Raw genomic sequence first — 24,172 nt, forward strand, 5'->3', positions numbered from 1 at the left:
GGACCCAGGAATCTGCATTTTTCTTGACTTGAGCCAATTTATTTTTAAAGTTAAAAAATTTGAATATATAATACATTCATGTGAATTGATATCCCAAAGGTAGAAAGGAGTATAAGGTGAAAACTTGTTCTAACCCGTCCCTTAGTGACCTAGTTCCCTTCCTCTGAGGTGACAAATTTCTTGTGTATCTTTCCTGAGATAATCTGTGCATATAGTATCATATGCATGCCAATGAAATACGTCTTATTTATTTTTTTTGAGACTGGGTCTCACTCTGTCACCCAGGCTGGAGTGCAGTTACACCATCTCGGTTCATCACAACCTCTGCCTCCTGGGCTCAGGTGATCCTCGCACCTTAATCTCTGGAGTAGCTGGGACTACAGGCACACACCACCATGCCTGGCTAACTTCTGTTTGTTTGTAGAGATGGTTTTCACCATGTTGCCCCAGGCTGGTCTCAAACGCCTGAGTTCAAGTGATCTGCCCACCTTGGCCTCCCAAAGTGCTGAGATTACAGGCTCACAGTGAGCCACCATACCTGGCCCCAAAATCTTTCTTAAAAACAAGCATTTCTTAGTGATTCTAATAGAGATTCTCAGGCATATTTGGAAAAACATATCCCTACTTTTATGCCAGAGCCTGTGCTGGGCCCCTGGGCTAGCTGTGTGACCTGACACTGCACAGTCCTGCTTAGGATGCTCAAGAAGAGTTTATAAGGTACCAGCATGCATGCCATAGGCAGGGGAGCAAAGGGGCTCCAGTGGGCCCTGCCTAGGAGGCCTGAAGCTGGAGCTGCTGAGGGCAGGGCTGTGCTGCAGAGAAAAAGTCTGAGAGCTGCAGGTCTTTCATCTTCTGTCATCAGCTGTGGCACCCGGCAGACACTGGGTACCACGGGTTGTAGACAAAGACCTGGTAACTCAAGGAGCTGCTTGGCCTTTCTACCCCGTCCTATCCCAGAGGCACTGTACGTCTCTGGTTTCTTCAGGGGGGGCCTGTGTGGAAGCATCTTTTGTCTTCCTTGTGTCAGGGATACCATCACGTGCCTGATGGCTAGGCGAGCCTGGCGTCCAGTCTCCTAGGGCGGGGAGGGTAATGTTCCCGAGCAGAGCGGGTTGGGGCTTTCAAACTACTGCCTTTCCTTTACAGCTGGCTTCAGCCCATCATAGCTTCACCTCATCGTAGCTTTCCTGGGAGCACCCCAGACAAAACAGTTCCGTCCAGGCTGGGCCCTGGCTGCCGGTTCACCGCTGAATCCCCAACACCACGCCTCGCATATAGGGCTCAAAGTATATTTAGTGAGTGGATACCTACTGCTAGATGGAGGCCTTCTCTTGTAAATTTGGGGTTTCCCTACAAAGATGGCTATTTTTGGCATGGAAACCTCTTCAGAAGTCAATAGGAGGAAATAAGGGCTAAGAGCAGCTAATTGTGAAGGTTCAAATCCTAGCTCTGTCACTTAACCGTTCCGAACCTGTTCCCTCACTGCAGAGGCGAAAAGGCTAACACTATTTCAGTAACCTCGGAAGGTTACAGTGGAGAATGAAGGCTGGAGAAGCTCTATCACTTCAGTAGTAAAACACACACACGCACACCCGCGCGCACACACACATACACCTCAGGAATGAACACACGCGCGTACACACACACACACACACAGACACAGCCCCTCCAGGAATCAACACACAAGCGCGCGCACACGCCCCGTTTTGTTGTTCCCAGGAACACACAACAGAGGCGTAGGCACACGCCCCGTTTTGTTTTTTCCAGGCTTTTTAACTGGGGTCTTTCACTCGGCTTAGGGCACCCCTGCCTGAAAGACCTTTCTAGACCAGCCGGTGCTCGGCACCCAGTAGAGGAGAGAGCGCGGCGCTTTCAGGGCTGGGAAAAGGCGGAAGCTCTCCCGGCTCCCCGGCCCCCCGGCTCCCCAGCCCTTCGGCCCGCCGCCTCCTGAAGCTCTTCGCCGCTTCCCGGCCTGGGCCCGACCCGCCATCCTAGGCCTACAGTCAGGCGATGTCCGTGGCCAGCCCAGCCGCTGTGTGACGCCGCGCGCCCCGGGGTCCTTGGCGCCTGCGCGCTCTCCTATAAAGCAGACGACGCGCCGCACGGCAGTAGAGGCTTCGTCTTCGGCTCCTCTGTCGCTTCGCTGACGCCTTGCGACTCTCATCAGCCTCCGGCCAGCGGTCTCCTTATCGCCGAACACCGTGAGTAGTCGTCCACTGAGCTGGAAAAGGTTGTGGCGCCGGGACTGCGTGCCGGCTGGCCTCACCGCTGCGGTTTGGGCCTGCCTGCAGCGGGCGGTGACCGGGCCTGGCCTTCACTCGGGCCGGGTGGATCCCGTTGTCGACCCTGTTCTTCGGGAGACACCGTCGGGTCCCATTCACCCGCCCCGCCCCCGGCTCAGCGAGGCCTCCTCTGGCCGCGCGTCCTCACGGCGCTTCTGGAGTGTGAGTCGAAGCCCGGGCTGGGCCTTCTCTGCACCGGCCGTGCGTCAGCCGGCGCAGAGCTCGCCTGCAAGGCCCAGGCTGCGGCCGGAGGCCTCTCTTGGCCTTAAGCCTGCTGTCCTGAGGACCAGGGCGGGGGTGGCGGCGGGGTTGTGAATGGGGGGTCCCTTGGCTGTGTCGCGCGTGGGCGTGTGTCGGTGTCTGGTTTTTGTTGTGGTCGGAAGGGAGAGCGGCGGTGGTGGTGTGAGGCCGCCCGGTTCCTGGCTCCCATCCTTTCACTCCCGTGTCTGGCGTCACTAGCTACCGGTCCTGGCTAACCGTGTGCGGGCTCCGGGTCTCTGCACGTAGCCGCTCGCTCCTTCTAAATATTTATCCGCGTTGTGTTGCCACGACTTGGAGTCTTTGAAATAACTGTTGTGATAGCAGATACCATCGTCATAGTGGTGTGACTTGTAGGAGCCTTAGCTGTAAATTCGACGTGTCTGGCTTTTAAAGATATAGGACGTCCACCCGCTTTGGTTCACTCTTAATGGAAACGTCAGGTTTGGGTTTTAGGGGCATGCATTTTTCGTCAGAGCGTCAAATAGAATGTATCTGTGTCATAGAACTGTACAGTGTCCTCCACTGTGCAGTCTAAAAAGAGGTGTCAGAATTTCGGGTCACTTAAAACGCAGGTCCCCCCCGCCCCCCTTTATGATGTGATAGAACCCACTTTATACTGGCCATGGAGAATTATTTACAAGTGCAGGAGCCTTTAGGCCTCTTTATTTAGAATGGAATTGTTTTGAAAGCATTTCCAATTAGAATTTCATCCGTTACTTAAAAATTTTGCACTTACTTTAGCACCAAAACTTATCTTTGAGTTTAGTCTAGTGTTACAAAGTGCATCGAATTACAGATAAACCGATTGCCTACCTGCTATTTAGTAAGATCTTAACTCCCTTAGGAGTAACCCAATCCACGAATTTGACTGTGACTAAGCACTTATATTGAGTTATTTGAAAGAAATATGAAACGGTTGTCTTGCTTTTAGAGTAATTTTATCAACTGCATTGTTAGACGTGATTCTGTACTGTTCATATCAGTACTATGTAATGTAAAAATTATGTGTTTAAATGTTCTGTAATTAAAAATTGGGCCCACGTTAAAATATTTTCTTTTGGAGATACCTATTGTCTTTTCACAGGAAGGGTCCTCTACTCCGGGCCCTTTCCATTGAGCAGGACAACTGCATTATTGGCAAGCGCTAAGCAACATGGAGAAGCAGACATGTTTGTGAACTGCAAAGTGAAATCTGATTCTCTCCAACCACGGATGAGTGAGAGTAGGGTATTTCAGTGGCTGGGTTTAAAACATGCTTTACTTTTTTGCTTCCTTTGCCTAACAGCCTATCTGTATTGGGATTGGGGACAATTGTCTCAGAGAAGCTGAATGAATATTTTAACTGATGTAATGGGTCATAAGTTTGAACATAAAACGGGTGCGATGTATGTTTTAAATGCCAAATCATACACTTTTGTGAAAATATATACGATTTTTAATACATAACACCTAGAAAGCTTCAGAGGTGCTATAAGTTAATAGTGATATCACCGGATTATGAATACTTCAGAAGCATGGGCCTTTTGAAAGTTGTATGTGAATTTTAAGAGGCCTTGAATTAATCTGTACCAGGTATTGCTATACTCTTGTTTTTGTTTGTATGTGAATGTTTCCTTTTTTTTTTTTTTTAATAATTTGAAGATGGTAAAAAATTATTGGACTTTTAATTTTAAATGCCTTTTTTTTTTTTTGCCAGAACTTAAGTCCTTTGAAATTAATTGCTTAACTTTTTAATGTAAGATTATATCTTTTTCCTAATGACTCATAATTAACCTGAGTTAATGCATGCATTTTCAGAGCAAGTAATAGGTTATTATTATGGAGATCTTGCTGAGAGATTTCAGAGATGGTTACCTGGACAGTCAGAACTGAAAGATAAAAAGGGCCCTGAATTTAAGCTTCTTACTAGATTTAGGGAATTGTACTCACATCTGCGTATCTTTAAATCATTTTATTCTCTTGTATATGGTCTTGCATTGCCTCAGACATAAATGAGCATATTCTGATCTACTCTTGGGATCTGAACTCATTTTCACAGGTAGGTTTCACTGCAGGGGAAATTTCTATTTTATTTGGTAGCCTTGTTTATTTTGAGCTGACCTTCCTTAGGTTTGCATGTGGTTCATTGTGGCAGTTAACTATTCAAATGAACTAGTTCAATATTCAGTGGGAGACGAAAGGCAGGCAGAAAGCAAATAAGTATGTTTTATTAAACTTATACCAATAGTGAGTTCAGTGGGGCAGGCCTTAAAAGCTGCTGTTCCTAGTAGTTTGAAAAAATTTCATGGAAATACTTGCAGGCTAACCTGTGAATAACTATTGACAGCAGTGCTTTACAGGGTTATATATTGCAGGTCCTTAGAACTTTGCAGTCAACAAGTTTAAGGCTTCTGATGGACTGTAGTTGATGAAATATGTAGAACTCTCAAAATTTACATTTAATATACTTTTTTTTAGATGCCTTCAATTAAATTGCAGAGTTCTGATGGAGAGATATTTGAAGTTGATGTGGAAATTGCCAAACAATCTGTGACTATCAAGACCATGTTGGAAGGTAAGTTAATTGGAAAACCTGGGTGGGAGGAAATATGTAGTTTGAGATAATTTGTGACTATCAAATTTATATGAGCAGCAAGCTGTCATAAGGTGCTTGAGAGTATGAACAGGTAAAATTTAAATTTTTTCATTAAAGTATAAACATTTTTCTGATACAGGTCATCTTTTCTGCATTGTCTGAATTAATGAAGTTTTTTTTCTCCTCATTAAATGGATAAAATCATAAGGTAAAAAACACTGAAGTCATTGCCAAGCCTTAGGCTGTGGCTGATTTGTGTTCAAGTAAATTTGGATTCACAGGCTCTAGTGATAGAAATTAAAACCTTTGGAAAAGAGATAGCTTCCTATAATGGTAACTGAATAGAACACTTTATTTCAGTGGAGGGAATGAGCTCCATGGATTGCTGTGTAGATTTTACTTATTTATTTATTTGAGACTGAGGCTCACTCTTGTTCAGACTGGAGTACAATGGTACAATCATGGCTTACTGCAGCTTCAGCCTTCTGGGTTCAAGCATTCCTCCCACCTCAGCCTTCCAGGTAGCTGGGACTAACAGGTAGGTGCCACCACATCTGGCTGATTTTTTTTTTTTTTTTTTTTTTTTTTTTTTTTGAGATCTAGTTTCACTCTTGTTGTCCAGGCTAGATTGCAGTGGCGTGATCACAGCTCACTGCAACCTCCGCCTCCCCAGTTCAGGTGGTTCTCATGCCTCGTCTCCTCAGTAGCTGGGATTACAGGCGTGTGCCACCACACCCAGCTAATTTTGTATTTTTAGTAGAGACAGGGTTTCTCCATGTTGGTCAGGCTGGTCTTGAACTCCTGACTTCGTGATGGGCTTACCTCAGCTTCTCAAAGTGCTGGGATTACAGGCGTGAGCCACCGTACCCAGCTGAATTTTTTTTTTTTTAAGCAAGCTTTCTGTTTTCTCTGTTATTCCTCTGAAACTGCTACAGAATTATATGTGCAGCACAAGGAAGTAAGTTAGAAAACAGGTCTTGGAACTTTCACTAGTTAATATGGATCTCTTTTTAGTATTACCAGTGGGCTGGTACAAATCAGTGTGTTGTATCGATGAAAAAAACTTAGTAGTATTGAGTGTTCTTTAGTACACTGTGTACTAAAGAATGTCAGACGGTTTTTATGTAGGGAAGATCTTCAGCTTATAAGTGCTTAAAGAGGAGGGTTATATGCTAAGCATTGATGCTGGTGAAAAGAAGGTAAGTGAGACATGGCCTTTACCCTTGGAAGAATTTATAAACCAGGAGGGAAGCCAGACACAAACAAGGCAAACTTGTCACATGGTGTAATTAGTGCATTAATAAAGTTGTGTGCCAAGTGGTGCTGTGGGAACATCTTGGCTAGTGTTACTCTTCAATCTGGAAGGGAATGCAGTATGTAGTACTGGTGAGGTACTATTTTTTTTTTTTTAAGATAGTTTTGCTTCCCAGGCCAGAGTGCACTGGTGTGATCTCAGTTCACCTCAACCTTCACCTCCTGGGTTCAGGTGATTCTCCTGCCTCAGCCTCCTGAGTAGCTGGGATTACAGAGTAGCTACGCCTGGGTAATTTTGTATCTTTAGTATAGACGGGATTTCTCCATGTTGGCCAGGCTGGTCTTGAACTCCCGACCTTAGGTGATCCACCCACCTTGGCCTCCCAAAGTGCTGGGATTACAGGCCTGAGCCACTGCACCTGGCCAAGGTGGTATTTCAAATGTAGTAAAATTAGGATGTCTGGGGATATCAGTCTGAAGCAAAGTAGACAGGATGTGCTAGGGAAAGTAAAATTAAGGTTTTTAGTTGGGGTGGGATGGAATTGTGATATTATAGTTGGTAGAGCTGAAATGGGTTTGAGAGGGTAGTAGAGTAGGATTTGTGGAAGCTAAGGGAAAAGAGGGCATTTGGTGATTGCCAGATTTATATACTGTAGACTGGTCCTTAGAATTTCATAGTTAATAAGTTAATAAGTCAGAGGACTTCTAGCAGCAGACACTTACGTGTGGTAGAGGCAGAAGCTGAATTGCAGGGGGTGTGTCTTCTGTTTTCTAATTGGGTGACTTCTGTTTTCTGATAAAGCTCAGAATTCTCTTGAGTAATTGGTACCAATCATGTGACCCCTAAAGTCCTGTATCCTGGTAACTTACCTACATAGATCAGTTTTATTAAGTTGTAAACCCCTTGGTACATCTCACAGTGACTTTTCATCAAGTGCCTGTTGAATGAATGAGTATGTTATGTTCACTAAAAAAAAGTAAAAGCAATCTGAGTGTCCCTAAAAAGCAGGTAAGTAAGGCTTTTTCAAGATGTAGAGCCGGGCGTGGTGGCTCAAGCCTGTAATCCCAGCACTTTGGGAGGCCGTGGCGGGTGGATCACGAAGGTCAAGAGATCGAGACCATCCTGGTCAACAAGGTGAAACCCCGTCTCTACTAAAAATACAAAAAATTAGCTGGGCATGGTGGTGTGTGCCTGTAATCCCAGCTACTCAGGAGGCTTAGACAGGAGAATTGCCTGAACCCAGGAGGCGGAGGTTGCGGTGAGCCGAGATCGCGCCATTGCACTCCAGCCTGGGTAACAAGAGCGAAACTCCATATCAAAAAAAAAAAGAAGAAGATGATGTAGAAACTGATACTAGAATTGCTGCCTAAATACTTGCTTTGGCAATGAAAGTGTTCTTTATTTTATCTTGGTGCCTGACACACTAATCTGTCTTGTGCTGCTTCAAAGAAGCATTTGCCAATTTTGAAAATGTAGAGCTTCTTGAAAACTTAGGATGCCAATTTGGATCACTGAAGTAAGTGGACTGATAGGCAGTTAGCAACAATAAAATTATTCTTTTACTCCGTCGCCTTTGGAAATCAGAAGTGAATGGTTTTATCCTAAGTACCAGTGGCTTACATAAGATTCTAGCCTCTTGAGGACTGGAGTCTTTTGAATTTGGCAACTTACTGCTTTTCTTGTTTTCCCTCTGCAGTATCTCTGGTTATGGGTTTCATGTGACTTAGAAAACAAAAGTAAAACCTTTTAATCCACAGGACAATCAGAAGTGAGAATCTTGGCACGTTTACATGTGGATTGGGCAATTAGTTCAGGTCCAGGGTACAGTATCAGGATACGGGTGTCTTTCAGAAGTCCCTGAAACTAAATAGTTTAAAGGAATGACTGTTGCTACTTGTGCATTTAGTCCAAAAACAAAAAATATTGCATATCCTTAGTTTAAATGCTGGAGGACTTAAAGAGGATTGCTTGAGCCAGCCCAGGAGTTCAAAACCAGCCTGGACAACATAGCAAGACCCTGTCTCTACAAAAAAATTAAAAATTAGCTTTATGGTCCTTTACAGTCATAAAAGCCTTATTTTTAATGTGAGTTAAGCCTCATTTGAAATTACATTTGGATCTAAACAAGCTGGTCTTCTGTATTTTTCCTCTAATATTGTAGTTCTCCAGACAAAAGTGTTTTACATTTTATAATTATTTCTCTCACCTGATTAAAAATATTACATACTTGTTCAGGAAAGACATAAGCAACTTGATCCACATAGAGCTTTACATGAGACATTGTCATTTTACAGTATTACTCTAAGCCAGGCATCCCCAAACTACGGCCTGCGGGCTGCATGTGGCCCCCTGAGGCCATTTATCCGGCCCCCCGCCACACTTCAGGAAGGGGCACCTCTTTCATTGGTGGTCAGTAAGAGGAGCACAGTATATGACAGCCCTCCAATGGTCTGAGGGACAGTGAACTGGCCCCCTGTGTAAAAAGTTTGGGGATGCCTGCTCTAAGCTGAGATAGGATCAGGGATAGGAATTGGTGGGAGGGAGAAAAGAGGGGAGATGAGTGACAAGATAACATGAATTATTTTTGAATCTACTCTCATCTTTACCATTCCACTGGAACTGTTTGTTAAGCTCATTGAACTCTATGTCATCAAGTGCATTGTCTGCTTTCATTTCTTAACTAGACCTGTTGACATCATTTGATGCTTGATCATTCTCCTTTTTTTTTTTTTTTTTTGAGGTGGAGTCTCTCTCTATTGCCTAGGCTGGAGTGCAGTGGCATGATCTTGGCTCACTGCAACCTGCGCCTCCCGGGTTCAAGTGATTATCCTCCCTCAGCCTCCCGAGTAGCTGGGATTATAGGCGCGTGCCACCGTGCCCAGCTACTTTTTTGTAGTTTTAGTAGAGACTGGGGTTTTGCCATGTTAGCCAGGATGGTCTTGGTTTCCTGATCTCATGATCTTCCTGCTCTGGCCTCCTAAAGTGTTGGGATTACAGGCGTGAGCCACTGCACCTGGCTGATCATTCCCCTTTTAATTTGGTTTCCAAAATACTGCTTACTACTTACCTCACACCCTTCTGTCTTCTGATCTTTAAAGCCTGCAGTACCCTAGGGTTCCTCCTTGGACCTCTTCACTGTATCTGTACACACTCATTCGCTTGATCATAGTCCATAGTATTATAAACCATCTGTACACCAATTCCCAAACTTACAGTTCTGATCCCTTCTCTTGATTTCTGAACTTGAACATACAGCTGCCCTTGGATATCTAATATTTCACGTTTATGAAACTAGAGCTCTTGTTCCTCTCTTATTAAAAATAATAGTTCCTTCGACAGCCTCCCCCTTATCAATTGGTGGCAACTTCATCCTTTTCATGCCATAAACCTTAGTGTACCCTAACTCTTGTCACATTCTACTTTCTTTCTGCTGGCAAATTCTATTGTCTGTACTTTGAAAATACAGACAGAATTAGGTAATTTTTTACCACCTCCTTAGCTTCAAACCTTGTCCAGGCTATCATCTTGTGCCTGGATTATTGATAGCCCCATAATTGTGTTCCTTAATCTATGTTCTTTAACTTCCTTACACATAATATTGTTAACAGTTTCTTGTATATCCTCTTGGAGATATGTTATATACAATATAAACGTATTTCTATTTCATCAGTGGCTGCATGATCTGGTGTGTACGTATGTATGTATGTATATACACACATCTGTGGGTTTCAGATTTGAGGTAGATTGAGATTTTATTACCTTTAATAGTTTTCATTATTTTACTTTTTAAAATACAGTTCATCTGGAGAATTTGATAACAAAGGTTAAGGAAAGGGGCCATCTAATTTTTTTCAGATGGCCGCCCAGTCATTCAAGCCCAACTTACTAAATCACTTTTCCTCCTAATAAAGAACTGTTATGTAATATTTCTTTATTGGTCTACTCACACAAGTTTACATAGTTTTGGGTGGTTCATGGACTGTATCATTAGGAGCCACCAATTTTTAAATGCTCCTTAGAGAGCTGTTCTTAGTAAAGTGCTTTTTATATTCTTTCAGACATGTCTTATAAGTCCTCCCTTGGTATCCATGGGGGATTGGTTTCAGGACACCCCTGTAGATACCTTAATCCACCAATACTCAAGTCCCTTATAATAAAACAGTATAGTATTGGCATATAACATATGCACATCATTTTGTATACTTTTTTTTTGAGACAGAGTCTTTTGCTGTCACCAGGCTGGAGTGCAGTGGCGCGATCTCGGCTCGCTGCAACCTTTGCCTCCTGGGTTCAAACAATTCTGCCTCAGCCTTCTGAGGAGCTGGGACTACAGGTGCCAGCCACGACGCCCGGCTCATTTTTGTATTTTTAGTAGAGATGGGGTTTCACCATGTTGGTCAGGCTGGTCTCAAACTCCTGAACTTGTGATCCGCCTGTCTTGGCCTCCCAAAGTGCTGGGATTACAGGCGTGAGCCACTGCATGGGGCCCCATCTTGTATACTTTAAATCCTCTCTAGATTACTTAACAATACCGAATACAGTATAAATGCTATGTAAATAGTTGTATTGTTTAGGGATTAATGATAAGGAAACAAGTCTACGCGTTCAGTGTAGACATAGTCATCCTTTTTTCCGATATGTTTAATCTGTGGTTGGTTGAATCCACTGATGTAGATCTCGTGGATATGGGGGCTGACTCTTGTTTTGAGGCATAGACTGGTTGGTATAAGTATTAAAATGGAATTAGGAAATAGTAACTATCTTCTGGTTTTCTTAGATTTGGGAATGGATGATGAAGGAGATGATGACCCAGTTCCTCTACCAAATGTTAATGCGGCAATATTAAAAAAGGTAAGGTTTTTAAAGAGTTATTCTACTTAAAATATTATACTAATTGATTAATATAAGTAATGCAACAATCTATATTAGAATTTATTGCTAAAAATTACTTTTAAATTTGAATGTTCTTTAACAGTTGAGTGGTGTTTGTTTGTTCTTAAAATATATAGAAAAAAGTTCTGTTTCTTTGCCACAGTTGACTGTTGTCATTGATTGGGCATCTGTACTACGTATACCTATGCAAACACTTCTCTAGGAAGGATATCTGGATCACAGGTTGTAGAATATCTGGATCACAGGATGGCTTATATACCTAAATTTTGATAGATATTGTTCAGTAGTCTTCTGGAAAGATACCACTTTTATAGCATGGTGGAATTGAATCGTGACTACCTTTCTTAGATTTGTATTTTTGAAATGGCTAAAGTCAAAATAAAGGAATATGTAACACTTTGTTCCAATTTCTGCCTTCTCTATTCCAGTCCCCTTCAAGGTAGTGATTTATCCTTTTAGTATTTTGTAATACAGGTATTAACAAATAAGTATGGTCCCCCCCCATTCTTGAAGTAGCAAACTATACATTTCTACGTTTTTTTTTTTTTTTTTTCCATATGTTGAAAGGTGATTTGTCTATGTTAATGCATGACATCTTTTTTTAAAATTTTTTTGAGATGGAGTCTCACCCTTTCACCCAGTCAGGAGTGCAATGGCATGATCTCGGCTCACTGCAACCTCTGCCTCCCGGGTTCAAGCCATTCTCACCTCCCAGGTAGCTGGGATTGCAGGCGTGTGCCACCATACTTGGCTAATTTTTTTATATCTTTAGTAGAGATGGGGTTTCACGATGTTGGCCAGGCTGGTCTTGAACTCCTGAACTTGTGACCCACCTGCTTTGGCCTCCCAAAGTGCTGGGATTACTAGTGTGAGTCAGTGCGCCTGGCCAGCATCCTTTTTTTTTTTCCCCCTAACTTTTGGTGTGATTATGACTCTGAGTATCTGTTGAAGTTTATTTATCCAGTCTCTATGAATATTTTAATTATTTAGTCTTTTGTATTAGCATATTTAAATTACTGCAATGCAATAGTATATGCTTAGCAAAAAGATAAAATTTTTGTATTAATATTATTCACTGAATGAGTGTGCCTTAAAAGGAGTGTAAGAATGATGTGTTTTTGTGGTTCTTTTTTTTACTTGCTCACTTTGCCTTGTGTTTGAGCATAAACAGTTCCCCACATTGAATAGGATTTTAGTGTTTAAGGGCATATAGCTGTGTAATAGAGCGAGTTATTTCATTGGATGATAAAGAGCAGCCTTTTTCTACATTGGGGCAAAAACTGGCTAGACTTAGAACTGGAGATGTTCACCTCCGGTTGTCCCCTTCTTTCAGGATTTATTAAAGGTCACGAACCCAATCCAGTTTCATTTTATGCTTTCTTAAGAACTTGAGAGATGCAGATGCATTGCATATTTTCCCATAGTCTTACCACATTGACTATTATATTACCAGTCTTTTTAATTCTCCCTAGACGGCGTAAAGTGATTCTCTGTGTCTGAATGTTTTTTGTTTGAGACAGAGTTTCACTCTCTTGCCCAGGTTGGAGTGTAGTGGTGTGATGTCAGCTCACTGCAGCCTCTGCCGTCCAGGTTCAAGTAATTCTCTTGCCTCAGCCTCCCGAGTAGCTAGGATTGCAGATGCCTACCACCATGCCTGGCTAATTTTTGTATTTTTAGTAGAGATGGGTTTTCACCATGTTGGACAGGCTGGTCTCCAACTCCTGACCACAGGTGATCTGGCTGCCTTCCAGAGGTGCTGGGATTACAGGCATGAGCCACCATGCCCAGCCAACCGGAATTTTTTTGTTTTTGTTTTTGAGGCAGGGTCTCACTCTTTTGCCCAGGCTGGAGCACAGTGGTGTGATCTCAGGTCACTACAATCTCCGCCTTCTAGTTTCAGGCAGTTCTCTTGCCTCAGCCTCCCAAGTAGCTGGGATTACAGGCACTCACCACCACGCCCAGCTAATTTTTGCATTTTTTAGGAGAGACGGGGTTTCACCATGTTGGTCCGGCTGATCTTGAACTCCCGACCTTGTGATCCACCTGCCTCAGCGTCCGAAAGTGTTGGGATTACAGTTGTGAGCCACCCTGCTGGCCTTTTGTTTTGTTTTTGTTTTTGAGATGGAGTTTTGTTCTGTGGCCTAGGCTGGAGTACAGTGGCACGATTTCAGTTCACTGCAACCTCCACCTCCTTGGTTCCAGTGATTCTCCTGCCTCAGCCTCCTGAGTAGCTGGGATTACAGGCACCTGCTACCACGCCCAGCTGATTTTTGTATTTTTGTAGAGATGGGGTTGCACCATGTTGGCCAGGCTGGTCTTGAACTCCTGACCTCAGGCGATCTGCCTGCTTCAATCTCCCAAAGTGGAATGTTTTTACATGTTTCACTGGACATTTACATTTTCTGCATTGTCGGTTTTCATTTTCCTGTTTTCCTAATGGACTTAAAAAGTGGAAAATATACATGACGGTTATCATTTTCAGTTTTTAAAAGTGCATCATTCAGTGACATTAATTACACTCACAGTGTTGTACCGCCATCACCACTAACCATTATCAGAACTTTATTATCCCTAACTGAAACTCTGTATCCATGAAACGGTAACTCCCCATTTTTGTACACTCCATTCCCCAAGTCCCCTAGATAATCACTATTCTACTTTGTGTGTCTGAACTTAGTTATTCTGGGTACATCATATATGGAATCATACAATATTAGTCATTTTGTAGCTGGCTTATTTCACTTAGTATAATGTTTTCAAGGTTCATCCATGTTGTTGTCTAATGGGCTTAAAAAATTGTGGTCAAATATACATAACAAAAGTTATTATCTTAACCATTTTCTCTTTTTTTTTTTTTTTTTTTTTTTTTGAGATGGAGTTTTGCTCTTATTGCCCAAGCTGGAGTGTGCAATGGCATGATCTTGGCTCACCACAACCTCCACCTTCTGGGTTCAAGTGATTCTCCTACCTCAGCCTCCCGAGTAGCTGGTGTTGCAGGCATGCACCACCATACCCAGCTAATTTTGTACTTTTAGTAGAGACAAGGTTTTTCCATGTTGGTCAGGCTGGTCTCCAACTCCTGACCTCAGGTGATCTGCCCACCTCAGTGTCCCAAAGTGCTAGTATTACAGATGTGAGCCACCACACCCGGCCATCATCTTAACCATTTTTTTTTTTTTTTTTTTTTTTGAGACGTAGTCTCACTCTGTTGTCCAGGCTGGAGTGCTGTGGCACAATCTCAGTTCACTGCAACCTCCACCTCCCGGGTTCAAGCAGTTCTCCTGCCTCAGCCTCCTAAGTAGCTGGGATTACAGGCACGTGCCACCATGCCCAGCTAATTTTTGTATTTTTTGTAGAGTTGGGATTTCACCATGTTGGCCAGGATGGTCTGGATCTCTTGACCTTGTGTTCTGCCCGCCTTGGCCTCCCAAAATGCTGGGATTACAGGCATGAGCTACTGCACCCAGCCATCTTAACCATTTTGAAGTGACAATTCAGTGGTATTATCTAATAGGCTTTTTGTTTGTTTGTTTTGGAGACAGTGTCACTCTGTTGCCCAGGCTGTAGTGCAATGGTTCGATCTCACTGCAGCTCCGCCTCCTGGGTTCAAAGGATTCTCCTGCCTCAGCCTCCTGAGTAGCTAGGATTACACGCGTGTGCCACCACACCTGGCTAATTTTTGTATTTTTAGTAGAGACAGGGTTCTGCCATGTTGGTCAGGCTGGTCTCGAACTCCTAACTTCGTGATTCGTCTGCCTCAGCCTCCAAAGGGGCTCGGATTACAGGCGTGAGTCACTGTGCCCTGACTCTAATAGGCTTTTTATAAGAACTCTTTTAAAAAGTTTCTACCAGTTTGCTTATCTTAGTTAATTTATGTTATGATTTAGAGGGTTTATTTTATCTAGTTAGATCTCATTCTTTTTTTTTTGAGATGGAGTTTCACTTGTTACCCAGGCTGGAGTGCAATGGCGCGATCTCGGCTCACCGCAACCTCTGCCTCCTGGGTTCAAGCAATTCTGCCTCAGCCTCCCAAGTAGCTGGAACTACAGGTGTGCGTCACCATGCCCAGCTAATTTTTTTTTGTATTTTTGTAGAGACGGGGTTTCATCATGTTGACTAGGATGGTCTCGATCTCTTGACCTTGTGATCCACCTGCCTCGGCCTCCCAAAGTGCTGGGATTATAGGCTTGAGCCACCGAGCCCGACCAGATCTCATTCTTTATGACTTCTGAATAAAGAAACATATTCTTACAAGTAACATATTCTATTTTATACTAATGAAAAATGTTTCTAAAAGGATCTTTGCTTGTAGTCATTCAAATGCCAGGTACATTCAGATGCCATTCAAAAGCTGGAGGTATAGCAGTGAACCCAAAATCCTTATGGAGTTTACGATCTGAAGGGGTGGGGAAACATACAACATAAGAAATACATCAGATGGAAAAGCTATGGAGAATAAAGAAGGGAATGGGGAACATAAAGGGGTGAGTAGGAGAACAGTTAACTGTTTTAAAAATAAAGATAGGCGATGCCTTACTGAGAAGATGATCTTTAAACAAAGAAATGGGAATATGTAGGGGAAAAGGATTCTGGGATTTGGGAGCAAGTGTAGTACCTTAAGACAAGAGCATGCCCTGCCATTTCAGGAAAGACAAGGAGTTTAGTGGAAGCTAGAGCACGGTGACCAAACAAGAAGGAAGTAGATAAAATCAGAGTTAATGGGCTGGGTGATTTAGGGCCACTTCTGAGAATGAGAAGTGTTTGGTTTTTTGTTTTCTTTTGTTTTTTTGAGATAGGGTCTCATTCTGTTGCCTAGGCTGGAGTGCAGTGGTGCAGTCATGGATCATTGCAGCTCTGCCTCCCGGGTTCAGGTGATCCTCTCACTGCAGCCTCCTGAGTAGCTGGGACTACAGGCGCATGCCACCATACCTGGCTAATTTTTGTATTTGCTATAGAGGTGGAGTTTCACTGTGTAGCCCAGAATGGTGTGGAACTCCTGGGCTCAAGCGATCTGTCTCCCTTGGCCTCCCAGATTGCTGGGATTATAGGTGTGAGCCATCACAATCACACCTAGCTAAGAAGTTTTTTTTTTTTTAAACCTGTTTGCATTGAATGTATATTATATTTTGAATAATTACATGATGCCAAAACTGTGAAAGTGTACAATAAAATCTCCCATCATTGTCTCTTATCTGATTGGGAAACTATTCTCCCCAGAAAGTAATGTGGCATTTTTTTGTTTTGTTTTTCTTTTTTACTGGCGCTGCCCATTGTGAACCTAGGCATTAGTTTCTTATATATCCTTTAAAGAGTTTTTTATTTTTAAATTTTATTATTTTTTATTAGGAATGGTAGTAATTTTTTTTTTTAAGACAATCTTTTTCTCTCTTGCCCAGACTAGAATGCAGTGGTGTGATCATGGCTTGCTTCGTCCTCAACCTCCTGGGCTCAAGTGATTCTCTTTCCTCAACCTTCTGAGTACCTGGGACCGTAGATGTGCACCACCACCCCTGGCTCATTTTTGTATTTTTTATACAGACAGGGTTTCACCATGTTACCCAGGTTGGTCTCGAACTTCTGGGCTCAAGCATGTCCCCCACCTTACCCTCCCAAAGTGCTAGGATTACAGGTGTGAGCCTCCTCGCTCAGCCTATTTATTATTAGTATTGTCATTTTTTTGTAGAGGTGAGGTTTTGCTACATTGCCTAGGCTAGTCTTGAACTTCTGGCACTAAGCAGTCCTTGTGCCTCAGCCTCTCAAATTTCTGGGATTACTGTGCCTAGCTTCAGAGTTTTAAAAATGCCCAGATAAGCAAATATTAATTGCCATTTGTTTCTTTTATGTTATTGGAATACTGCTTAAGAAGTTACTATTTATTTCATTAAAACTCTTTGCTGGCTAGGCACGGTGGCTCACACCTGTAATCTCAACACTTTGGGAGGGCAGGGTGGGTGAATTGATTGAGTTTAGAAGTTTGAAATCAGCCTGAGCAACATGATGAAACCTTATCATAAATACAAAATAAAACAAAATAAAAAAAATTAGCCAGGTATGGTGGCATGCACCTGTAGCCCCAGCTACTCAGGAGGTTGAGGTGGGAGGATTGCTTAAGCACAGGAGGTCGAGTGAGCCATGATTGCGGCACTGCATTCCAGCCTGGGTGACACAGGGAGTGATACCTTGTCTCAAAAACAAATGAACAAAAAACCCTTGGGTTGGCTTTGCCTTATTTAAACTGTTCTTTCTTTCTTTTTTTTTTTTTTTTTGTATCCTGGCAATATAATTTCTTGACTCTACTATTTTCTCTCAGCATTGTTTATTTCTCCAACATTTTCCTATGAAAACGTTTTAACCATACAGAAAAATTGAAATAATTACACAGTGGATACCTATACAGCCATTGCCTAGATTCTACAACTTAAAACACTTTCAGTATTGATTTTGGTCTTTATGTTGGTATGTAGGTAATCAGCTTCCTGAAACTTTATGAAGTCATTATTCTCCTATTAAGGGAATTTTGGGGGTTTTGTTGTTTTGTTGTTACACCAAGTAGTCTTACAGATGTGTCTGAGGTATTTGGAATTTCCTGGTTACAATATATGCACATATTCAGCTTTACTGAGGAGTGCTGGATTAGCTTTCAAATGGGTTATACCAATGTATACTCTAGAAGAGTTCGTGTTTCCTTTCCACTATTGCCCAACAATTAGTATCAATGTCTTGATTTTTTTCATTCTAGAGAAGTATCTGTAGTGTTAGTTTTGCGTCTATGAAGTTGAATGTTCTTATGTTTGACTCCTCAGTTTTCATTTATTGCCTGTACATATCTTTAACCCATTTCTCTATAGTGATTTTTAAAATATTTCATATTCTCTAGGCTAATCATTGTTGTACGTTTTGGAGGTAGCCTCCAGTCATTGTCCTGTCTTAACTTGACTTTTCTTTTTGCATAGAAACTTTTTTTTTTTTTGAGATGGAATGCAGTGGTGCCATCTCGGCTCACTGCAACCTCTGCCTCCTGGGTTCAAGTGATTCTCCTGCCTCAGCCTTCTGAGTAACTGAATTTACAGGCGCCGGCCACCATGCCCAGCTAATTTTTTGTATTTTTTTAGTAGAGATGGGTTCTACCATGTTGGCCAGGCTGGTTTTGAAGTCATGACCTTGTGATTCGCCTGCCTCAGCCTCCCAAAGTGCTGGAATTATAGGCATGAGCCACCACGCCCAGCTGCATAGAAGCTTTTTAATGTGGTCAAGTATGGTACTTTGCCTGCATGGCTTGCTTTTATCTAATAAGATCTTCTGCCTTCTAGGGTTATAAAGATTCTTCAAGCTTCATTTTTGTTTTTCAAGCTTGGCTGTTGTTCAAGTCAACCTCTAGCTAATTATTATCCCACTGTAGGGATAAGTTGTCCCAGCAGTGGAATGAATACCTTTGACAAAATGCCACAGAAGAATCAACTTTTGTTGTTGCAGGTCATTCAGTGGTGCACCCACCACAAGGATGACCCTCCTCCTCCTGAGGATGATGAGAATAAAGAAAAGCGAACAGATGATATTCCTGTTTGGGACCAAGAATTCCTGAAAGTTGACCAAGGAACACTTTTTGAACTCATTCTGGTAAGTTTTTTTGTTTTTCTTTTTTGAGACGGAGTCTTGCTCTGTCACCCAGGCTAGAGTGCAGTGTGTGTTCTTGGCTCACTGCAACCTCTGCCTCCCGGGTTTAAGCAGTTCTCCTGACTCCACCTCCCAAGTAGCTGGGATTACAGGTGTGTGCCACCACGCTTAGCTAATTTTTGTATTTTTAAGTAGAGACAGGGTTTCACCATGTTGGTCAGGCTGGTCTCGAACCCCTGACCTCATGATCCACCTGCCTCAGCCTTCCAAAGTGCTGGGATTATAGGCATGAGCCACTGCGCCTGGCATCTGGTAAGTTTTTGTAACGTATAAGATAGCTCTATTCTAGAGCCTTTAAATACTACTACTTATAGATTTAAAATTAGCTTACTTGACGCTGAATTTTAATACTCTGAACTAAAATGTAATGCCATATTTAAATCCACATATCAGTAACACACTAAATGTAAATGGTCTAAACACAGTTAAAAGGCAGAAATTATCAGATCAGAAAAGCAAGATTAACTATGCTGTCTATAAGAAACCCACTTTAAGTAAATAGACACACCTAGGTTTGAAGAATGAAAGGAGGTAAACTATACTGACACAAATGAAAAGAAAGCTGGAGTGACTATGTTAAAGTAGATTTGGAGGCAAAGAATATTACTAGGGTTAAAGGGGATTATTTTGTATTGTTAAGGGCATCAGTTTTTTAAGAAGACATAACAATCATAAATGTTTATCTGCCTAGAAGGAGAACTTCAAGAAGTGAAACAACCCAGAAGAACTCAAAGAAGTCCACAGATTTGCAATCATAGAGATTTCAGTACCTCTCTCAATTAATATAACAAGTAGACAGAAATAATGATAACTTGATATAACACTATTGACCAACTTAATGGACATTTATGAAACATTTTATCTATCTATTTCTATATATATGTATCTTTTTGAGACAGAGTCTCACTCATGTCACCCAGGCTGGAGTGCAGTGGTGCAATCTCTGCTCACTGCAACCTCCTTCTCCCAAGATAAGTGATTCTCCTGCCTCAGCCTCCTGAATAGCTGAGATTACAGCCACCTGCCACCATGCCCAGCTAATTTTTTGTATTTTTAGTATAGATGGGGTTTCACCATGTTGGTCAGGTTGGTCTCGAACTCCTGACTTCAGGTTATCCGCCCGCCTTGGCCTCCCAAAGTGTTGGGATTACAGGTGTGAGCCACTGCACGTGGCCTAAAACATTCTATGTAATGATTGCAGAATACATATTCTTTTCAAGTGTATATTGCCAAGATAGACTGTGTTCTGGGCCATAAACCAAGTCTCAGCCTGGCACAGTGGCTCACACCTGTAATCGCAACACTTTGGGAGGTTGAGGCATGTGGATCACTTGAGGCCAGGAGTTTGAGACCAGCCTGGTCAACATGATAAAACCCCATCTCTACTAAAAATACCAAAATTAGCTGGGTGTGGTGGCATGCACCTATAATCCCAGCTACTTGGGAGACTGAGGAAGGAGAATCGCTTGAACCTAGGAGGCAGATGCTGCAGTGAGCTGATACTGCACCACTGAACTTCAGCCTGGGTGACAGAGTGAGATGGTGTCTCAAAAAAAAAAACCTCTCTATCATAAAAGGATTTACGCCATACAAAGTATGTTCTCTGCAATGGAATTAGAAATAACGAACAGAAAGGTAACTGGAAAAATCTGCAGTTAACTTTAAAACTAACACATTTGCAAATAACCTATAAGTCAAAGAAGAAATAAAAATAATTCGTACTTTGAGCTGAATAGAAGTAAAACACATGAAAAATCTGTGAGATGCAGCTAAAGAAATACTCAGAGGGAAACTGATAGCATAAAATACCTATATTATTAGAAAAGAAGAAAAGTTTCAAATGAGTGATCCAAGCTTCCACCTTAAGAAACTAGTAAAAGATGAAATTAAATACAAAGCAAACAGAAGAATGAGAATATTAAAAGGGCAGAAATCAATGAAATAGGAAATAGGTAAACAATAAAGTCAGTGAAACCAAAACCTGTTTTTAAAAATCAGATCAATAAAGTATAATGCTATAACTGCTTATTGAACTCTCTAAGTGTGGACAGATATTTTTGTCAAGATCTGATGTGGTATTTGTGTGCGTCTGTACACACATACACAACAGTAGTGGCTGTTTAACATTTGAGCTAGTATAGTTTGGTTAAGGAAGTAGAAGGATTCAACATTATAGAGATATAACAAAGATCACATAAAATTCTTTCATGGAGAAACTTATGAGTGATTTATATTCTTCTCCCTTTAATAAAATTATGATTTTAAGCTTTATTAGACGTGGAGTATCAATCATTAACTTTGGATTTAGTTTAAAACATCAAGTATACTTTAAGGAAAACAACTGTCTCTTTACAGGCTGCAAACTACCTAGACATCAAAGGTTTGCTTGATGTTACATGCAAGACTGTTGCCAATATGATAAAGGGGAAAACTCCTGAGGAGATTCGCAAGACCTTCAATATCAAAAATGACTTTACTGAAGAGGAGGAAGCCCAGGTAGGTAGCACACAGGTTTGTCTCTGATCGCATGCTCTTAAAAAGGGACTAAAGCCTTTAACATACCAGAAAAGAGGTGACTGTATCAAGTAGTCTTGATACTTGAGGGAATACTAAGTAGTTTCCGTGTCTTAAACATATTCCTACTGGACTGTCATGTGTGAGTCTAAACGCTTACATGATACTGCATTTTTAAGTATAAGAACAATTAGTTTTCAACCAGAGCAGCTCTTTTTTTTTTTTTTTTTTTTTTTTTTGAGACGGAGTCTTGCTTTGTTGCCAGGCTGGAGTGCAGTGGTGCAGTCTCGGCTCACTGCAACCTCCACCTCCTGGGTTCAAGCATTTCCTCTGCCTCAGCCTCAGCCTCCTGAGTAGCTGGGACCACAGGCATGTGCCACCACGCCCAGCTAATTTTTGTATTTTTAGTTGAGAAGGGGTTTCACCATGGCCAGGATGGTCTCGATCTCTTGACCTCTTAATCTGCCCGCCTCGGCCTCCCAAAGTGCTGGGATTACAGACGTGAGCCACCACGCCCGGCAAGAGGAGCTCTTTCTTGTGAATTAACACCTGCAACTTTTTGTATAGATCATACATATCTGACTTCAGAAAAGCAGGCCCTGGAGAAGTGTATGCTAGGACACTTCAGAGCAACTTAATGAGAGGAGGAAATGAAAGAATAGATCAGAATGATTTTGTTCACATGACTACAGACTGAAATTGTGTCAGTGAACTAACTGAATTTGCTTTGTCAACTTTAGTAAACTGCCCATTGCCTTTATTTTGTTCATAATTTCAAAAGGGCAGAATAAAAACCTTGGGAGGCAAAAAAAGGAAATCCGGAAGTATAGTCTTAACCTGGTGTTCTAATTTTCCATCTGTTCTTCTGACTCAACTCACTAGCTATCGATGAATGAGTAGGTAGTATTTCTAAGTCTTAGGAAAGACAACTTAAGTTAAGGTACTTCCTTATATCCATCTCTTTTAGGTACGCAAAGAGAACCAGTGGTGTGAAGAGAAGTGAAATGTTGTGCCTGACACTGTAACACTGTAAGGATTGTTCCAAATACTAGTTGCACTGCTCTGTTTATAATTGTTAATACTAGACAAACAGTAGACAAATGCAGCAGCAAGTCAATTGTATTAGCAGAATATTGTCCTCATTGCATGTGTAGTTTGAGTACAGATTCCAAATCTATGGCTGAGTTTCTTCTAGTATGATTGAAAGTTTCTTTTTTCTTTGCTCTGAATAAAACTGAACTGTGGGTTCTCTGTAAGTGGCATTTTGGGCTTTCCCTCTTTTTTGTAAAGCAATGTCTGCCTAGTTTCTTGTCCAGTTAACTTTAGTGACCTTTTAAAAGTTGGCATTGTAAATAAAACAACCTGCAAAAAAGTTACTTGGAATAGAATTAACAAAATATTATCTTTATTCATGAGTTGGAAACTGGAAAAGGCTTCTTGAAGTAAATGTTCTCAGTGGAGTTACTAGGATGTCTTTCAGCCTCCTGCAGGCAAGGAGTACCACTGTATTGATTAGCCTGTATTTAGCAGGGTTCCTCCCTTCATTGCATCTGAGGACTTGTTTTATCTTTAATTTTATTTTTAATCCTCTTAGCTTTAATTATATTGCCTAGAGACTCAGTTACTATCCAGTTTGGTTTTTTGGGAGAAATGTTAACTGGACAGTTTGTCAGCGTTTCAATTAAAGACACTTAACCTATGTGGGATGTCATCTTTTTATAATCAGTGTTCCCATGTGGGGAAAATTATTCACACTACTTGCATGTAAAAAATAATTTAACTTTTAACAAAAAAATATGTGGTAAAATTTAGAAAACATCCATCATGAATGCAAGATACTTTCAATAAAAAGTAAGTTATATTGTAGGTAGTTAAGTTTGCTTTTGTGGACTTAAATGTGTCTCTTCACTTAAATGGGTTGAATTTGTATATATTTCTTTAGCTTGAAAAGACTTAGTTTATATTCTAGCTCACTGGAGGCTGCTGACATAAGTATAACTTCTGTCTCTTCTAATTGTCATTTATATGCCTAACTGGAGCCAGTACTTTAATTCTTAACACAGCATTACTCTGTCATTGTTTCCAGCTTGCCTTCTACAATAGAGTGAAGTTTTTGTTGATGACTTACAAATTTTGATTATTTTTCTTCTGCTCCCTTTTTTTCTTCTTTCTTTTCCAGTTAATGTCTGTATTCACATGTAATCTTGTTTTTTCTTCACATTCATTGAGTAATTTAGGCTCAGATTATCCCTTGGCAGTAGTTTGCCTTCATCTCACCTTTCATTTGCCCCAAATTCACCTTATTTAAAAAGTCCCATATGTTTTCTCAATTTCTATTTGTTATCTGTACCAGAGATAGGAAACTATAATGTATGTGGATCAAATCAGGCCCATAGCCTGTTTTTGTAGTCTTTGAGCTAAAAAGGGTTTTTACTTTGTAAAGTGTTGTTTAAAACACACACACACACACACACACCCACACCCCGACCACCACACACACACACACACACACACACACACACACACACACGAGAACCTGAATTTGACCAAAAAGCCTAAAATATTTACTATCTCACATTTACAGAAAATGTTTGCCAAACCCTGTGACTACCTTTGGATTCCTGGTTCCCTTTATTCTTAGGAAATAAGCTTGTTTTTCTTTGAGACAGAGTCTTGCTCTGTCCCCCAGGCTGGAGTGCAGTGGTGCGATCTTGGCTC

At 41.6% G+C, this 24,172-nt stretch overlaps 1 protein-coding gene across 2 annotated transcripts; it reads left to right on the plus strand.

Moving 5' to 3' along the window:
* The first annotated feature begins 2,064 nt into the window (after nt 1-2,064).
* On the plus strand, nt 2,065-22,710 carry SKP1 (S-phase kinase associated protein 1). 2 transcript variants are annotated; one of them, XM_074381519.1, is made up of 7 exons: nt 2,065-2,201; nt 4,529-4,581; nt 5,001-5,097; nt 11,151-11,224; nt 18,740-18,883; nt 21,296-21,436; nt 22,422-22,710. In XM_074381519.1, the coding sequence occupies exons 3-7, from the start codon at nt 5,001-5,003 to the stop codon at nt 22,455-22,457; spliced, it is 492 nt and encodes a 163-aa protein (XP_074237620.1). In that variant the 5' UTR covers nt 2,065-2,201; nt 4,529-4,581; the 3' UTR covers nt 22,458-22,710. The 2 variants fall into 2 exon arrangements, with proteins under 2 accessions (XP_074237620.1, XP_039326975.1); XM_039471041.2 differs by lacking the exon at nt 4,529-4,581 and having other exon boundaries at nt 2,066-2,201.
* The last annotated feature ends 1,462 nt before the right edge of the window (nt 22,711-24,172 follow it).

This window comes from Saimiri boliviensis, chromosome 1 (assembly GCF_048565385.1).
Source record: "Saimiri boliviensis isolate mSaiBol1 chromosome 1, mSaiBol1.pri, whole genome shotgun sequence".
Taxonomy (NCBI): domain Eukaryota; kingdom Metazoa; phylum Chordata; class Mammalia; order Primates; family Cebidae; genus Saimiri; species Saimiri boliviensis.

What these genes read in the sequence shown, in the direction of transcription:
- SKP1 (XM_074381519.1), top strand. Translation starts at nt 5,001, where the DNA reads ATGCCTTCAATTAAATTGCAGAGTTCTGATGGAGAGATATTTGAAGTT. An exon ending in CACTTTTTGAACTCATTCTG is followed by an intron (nt 18,884 to 21,295) that starts GTAAGTTTTTTT and finishes GTCTCTTTACAG; the next exon opens with GCTGCAAACTACCTAGACAT. An exon ending in CTGAAGAGGAGGAAGCCCAG is followed by an intron (nt 21,437 to 22,421) that starts GTAGGTAGCACA and finishes CATCTCTTTTAG; the next exon opens with GTACGCAAAGAGAACCAGTG.